Source organism: Hypanus sabinus, chromosome 31, assembly GCF_030144855.1.
Source record: "Hypanus sabinus isolate sHypSab1 chromosome 31, sHypSab1.hap1, whole genome shotgun sequence".
In the NCBI taxonomy this organism is placed as follows: Eukaryota; Metazoa; Chordata; class Chondrichthyes; order Myliobatiformes; family Dasyatidae; genus Hypanus; species Hypanus sabinus.
In genome coordinates this window covers 21,969,599-21,974,886 of record NC_082736.1, presented here as the reverse complement: position 1 = coordinate 21,974,886, position 5,288 = coordinate 21,969,599, and the positions used below count along the sequence as shown (strand labels likewise).

Here is a 5,288-nt window from a genome sequence, read left to right as displayed (position 1 = left end):
CACTGATCCATTCGCGTTGTGTCACGGTAACGTCGTGGTCAACACCAGCGACCCGGGTTCAATTCCCGCTGCTGTCCGTGAGGGGTCTGTACGTTCTTCAGACCCCCCCCCACCCCCGTGACCGCGTGGGTTTTCCCCGGGCTCCGGTCTCCTCCCACAGTTCAACGGCGTACCAGTAGGGTAGGCTAATTGGTCCTTGTAAATTGTCTCGCGATTAGGCTGGGTTTAAATCGGGGGTTGTGGGTGTAAGTGGGTGGCCGATGGTCCAGCATGATCTAGATGGCCCGAAGGGCCACCTTCTGTGTTGTACAACACTAGGACTCATGCACTCATACAGTCAAACTACAGCGCAGAATCGAAGCCGAAACCATTTAAACTCCCACAAACCTCCACACCCCTCCCATCCACGTACCTACCTGAACCCTAATGAGAGCTAAAATCGAGCTGGCATGCGTCACTTGCGCTGGCAGCTCGTTCCCACATCCTCTGAGTGAAGAAGTTTCCCCTCGTGCTCCCCTTAAACTTTTCACCTTTCACCCTTAACCCCTGACCTCTAACCTCAGTGGGGAAAACCTGCTTGCATTTACCCATGACCTCTAACCTCAGTGCCCTACGGTTCTCCGTGTAAGACATACTCTGGCTGGTCTCACTGAAGTGCGAAACCTCCCACTCGTCCAGCTGGTCCAGATCCCTCTGCAAGTCAGGAAGACGTCCTCACGGTCCACCACGCCCCCAATCTCGCTGTCGTCCAAATTCACTGGTCTGGTTAATCCAGACCGTTGACATAGACGACCAACAACAAAGGACCCAGCAACAGTCCCTGCAGCACTCCACTAGTCACAGGCCTCTGGTCAGAGAGTCAACCCCCCACTCCCACTCTCTGGCTTCTCCACAAAGCTGATGTCTAATCCAAATCACTCCCTCATTTTGAACCTTCTTGACCAGCGTCCCACACAGGACCTTGTCAAATGCCTCGCTAAACTCCACATAGACAATATTCACTGCCTTACCTGCATCCACTTTCCTAGTTAATTCCTAAAAAAAACTTTTAAGACTGGTTATAAATGACCTACCACACTTGAAGCCATCCCTAATCAGTCCATGTCAAACCAAGTACTCATATTTCCAGTCCCTCAGAATACCTTCCAATAACTTTCTCACTACTGAGGTCAGGCTCACTGGCCTATCATTCCCTGTTTTATGCTCAGAGCCGTTTTTAAACAACAGAACAATGCCGGTCACTAAGGATGATTTAAGTATCTCTGCCAGGGCCCCGGCAATTCCCGCACTCGCCTCCTGCAGGGTCCAAGGGCACACCTTGTCAGCCCCCGGGGGTTTCTCCACCCTGATTTGCCTGGAGACGGCAGACACCTCCTCCCCTGTACAGGGCCCGTGAAAAGTCGATGCCGCTTTGCCTCAGATCTACAGACTCTGTGTCCGTCTCCCGAATAAACACAGATGCAAAAAAATCCATTTCAGGTCTCCCCCGTCTCTTTAGGCCGCACACATGGATTCCCATTCTGGTCTGCCAGAGGAGCTATTCTGATCCAGGCGATCCTTTTGCTCTGAACAGATCTGTAGAATCTCTCAGGATTCTCCTTCACCTCATCTGCTAGGGCAACCCCGTGCCTTCCCTTAGCCCTCCTGATTTCCTTCCTAAGCGTTCCGTGCATTTCCTGTACTCATTTGTTCCCACCTGCCCACACCTCCTCCTGTTTCCTCACCAGGGCCTCAATATCTCTTGGAAACCGAGCTCCCCTAAACCTGACACACTTGCCTTTTATTCCGACCGGAACGTACAAACTCTGCGCTCTCAAAATTTCACTTTTGAAGGCCTCCCACGTTCCAAGTGCACCTCGGGAGATCCCCGGTGTCCCTGACCGGCGAGGAGCGCGTCCAGCCGCAGCTTCTAACGATCCGCGTCGAGGAGCTGGACCAACTCCGGATCATCCGGGAGGCCGAGGGGGGTGCAGGACACGGGAAACTGGGTGACAGTCAGGAAGGGGAAAGGGGTTAAGGGGCCAGTGCAGAGGGCCCCCGTGGCCATCCCCCTCAACAACGGAAAACAGCCTGTCCCAATCCACACTTGGCAGATCATTTCTGATACCCTCAAAATTGGCCTTTCTCCTATTTGGAATCTCAATGCGGGGGCCAGACCCATCTTTCTGCAGAATTAGTTCGAAACTAATGGCATTTTGGTCACTGGATGCGAAGTGTTCCCCTGCACGGAGTTCTGTCACCTGCCCTGTCTCATTCCCTAACAGCAGATTCAGTATCACACTCTCGCTCTTTGGGACTTCTACGTACTGACTGAGGAAACTTCTGAGAAACTCTGTCCCATCCAGTCCTTTTACAGTCTGGGAGTCCCAGTCAATGTGTGGAAAGTTTAAATCACCCACTATCACAGCCTTGTGTTTCTTGCAACAGTCTGCGATCTCTCTGCAAGTTTGCTCCTCTAAATCACGGAGACTATTGGGTGGTCTATAATATATCCCCCAGCAACGTGGCCAACCCGTCCATATTTCGCGGTTCCACCCACAATGCCTCACTGGACGACCTGTCCCGTCTGTCCTGACCGGGCACGGCCGCGACATTTCCCCCCATTAGTAACACGACCCCTCCCACTCTCTCAATCCAAAACGACAGAGCCCCAGAATACCGAGCTGCCTCTCCAGCAACCCGGTCTCACCGACAGCGCACGGAGCTTAGCAAAGCAGAGGGCTACCGGTAACCAATTTCTGAATGAGTTCGGCGCAGCTTTGTGGGCCGAAGGGCTGGTTTTCTACCGTTAATCCCAGGTGTTGATCCATACCCTGGGCTCACCCGCCTTTCCTACGATACTTCTTGCATTGAACTGTACACACCTCGGGACACTAGTCGCACCACGCTCGACCTTCCCGACTCCTGACCCTCTCTGAGGTCTCACCGACATCTGCCTCTCCACAATCCGTTCTGGCACTCTGGGTCCCACCCCCCTGCAACTCGAGTTTAAACCCCACCCCCGTGCAGCGTTAACAAACCTGCCCGCTGGGATATCAGTTCCCCCTCCAGTTCAGGTGCAAACCGTCCCCCCTGTACAGGTCCCACATCCCTGGAAGAGAGGCCAGTGATCCAAAAATCTGACGCCCTCCCTCCTACACCAACTCCTTAGCCACGTGTTCATCTTCCTCGTTCTATCCTCACTGGCACACGGCACGGGTTACAATCCTGAGATCACAAGCCTGGAGGTCCTGCCCCTTAACTTAGCACCTGACTCCCTGAACTCCCTCTGCGGAACCTCGTCACTCTCCCTACCCACCAACGGTACCTACACGGGCCACGGCCTCCGGCTGTTCACCCTCCCACTTAAGAGTGCTGAGGATTTTATCCGAGATATCCCAAACCCTGGCACCCGGGAGGCAGCATACCATCCAGGAATCTCGTTCTCGGCCACAGAACCTCCAGTCCGTTCCCCTATCTACTGGATCTCCTATCACCACTCTGTGCCTCTTCCCCCCCCACCCCTTCCCTTCTGAGTCACAGAGACAGACTCAGTGACAGAGACCCGACCACTGTGACTTTCCTCGGCCAAGTCACCCCCCTCCCAACGGTATCCAAAGTGATACAATGGCTGTTTTACCCCTTTCCCGTTCCTGACTGTCACCCAGTCTCCCGTGTCCTGCACCTTGGGTGTAACTGCCTCTCTATATACCCCCTCAGCCTCCTGACTGATCCGGAGCTCATCCAGCTCCAACCTCGCACGGATTGTTAGAAGCTACGGCCGGAGGCGCTTCTCGCAGTTGTAGCCGCCAGGGACTCTGGATGTCTCCCCGCCTTCCCACATCCCTCAGGAGGAGTTCTCAACTACCCTGCCTGGCGACTCCACCGTCCTAAAGGGAAGGGGAGAAAAAAAACTTAACCTGGAGGTTTTCTGTGAAGAGCTGAAGCCACTGGGCTCACCACCCTGACTGCCCACTCAGACGATGGCCGCCTCCGAGCTTGCCCCTCCTTCCCAAGCACTGAACCACCCCGTGGCGGTGGAGGGGCTTCCCACCCCAGGACGGGAAGGTTCGGGGGCTGGTTCCAGGCAGAGGGCGAGCCCAGTGCGGCCACGCACCGACGCTGCCAGGCCGGGGCTTCGCGGATAGGCGAAGCGGGGGCCACGGTTTCAGCGGGGCAAAGAACTGACCTTGGGCACGGGACGGGGCGCGATGCTGAGTGGGATGTCCACCTCCTCCACCTCCTCCTCCGCCTCCTCCTCCACCACCACCGGAGGATTCACTTTCATCTTCTCCACCAGTATCTTCGGGATGGTCCTCGGGACGACCTGCCAGGGAGGGGCACCAGAGGGTTAGGAGCTCACAACTTGGAGGGAGATAGAAAACAACCTCAGCCACAACCTCTCACTCAACTAATTACTGACCACGGTGGGGAGGGAGATGGAGGGAGATGGAAGAGTGGGCTCCCTCACCTCACCCCCTCAACACAGGAGCCCCTCAGGGCTGGGTTCTAAGTCCCCTCTCTGTATACCCACGACCGCGTCGCCACCCACGGCTCTAATTTGCTAATTAAATTTGCTGACTGATTGGCCTAACCTCAAATAGTAATGAGGCAGCCTACAGAGAAGGCTCTGACACAGTGGTGTCAACAAACAGCCTCTCCCTCATTGTCGCAAGAATAAAGGAGCTGGTTGTGGATTACAGGAGGAATGGAGACAGACTAAACCCTATTGACATGAATGGATCTGGGGTTGAGAGGGTGAACAGCTTCAAGTTCCTCGGCATCCACATCACCGAGGATCTCACGTGGTCTGTACACACCGGCTGAGGAAGTTTGGTGTGGGCCCCCAAATCCTAAGGACTTTCTACAGGGGCATGATTGAGGGCATCCTGACTGACTGTATCACTGCCCGGTACAGGAACTGTACCTCCCTCAATCGCAGGGGCATGATTGAGAGCATCCTGACTGACCGCATCACTGCCCGGTACGGGAACTGTACCTCCCTCAATCGCAGGGGCATGATTGAAGGCATCCCGACTGACTGTATCACTGCCCAGTACGGGAACTGTACCTCCCTCAATCGCAGGGGCATGATTGAGAGCATCCCGATGGGCTGTATCACTGCCCGGTACGGGAACTGTACCTCCCTCAATCGCAGGGGCATGATTGAGAGCATCCCGACTGGCTGCATCACTGCCCGGTACGGGAACTGTACCTCCCTCAATCGCAGGGGCATGATTGAGAGCATCCCGACTGGCCGCATCACTGCCCGGTACGGGAACTGTACCTCCCTCAATCGCAGGGGCATG

General features: G+C 55.3%; 1 protein-coding gene across 1 annotated transcript in view; it reads right to left on the bottom strand.

Annotated features, from left to right (window-relative positions):
* Nucleotides 1–4,293, bottom strand: part of pld7 (phospholipase D family, member 7) — a 39,190-nt gene extending 34,897 nt beyond the window's left edge. Inside the window, exon 1 of the mRNA XM_059955147.1 lies at nucleotides 4,169–4,293. Within this exon, the coding sequence (XP_059811130.1) occupies nucleotides 4,169–4,267 (99 nt within the window). The 5' untranslated portion in view covers nucleotides 4,268–4,293. The remainder of the gene's footprint in view (nucleotides 1–4,168) is intronic.
* Between the last annotated feature and the right edge of the window lie 995 nt (nucleotides 4,294–5,288).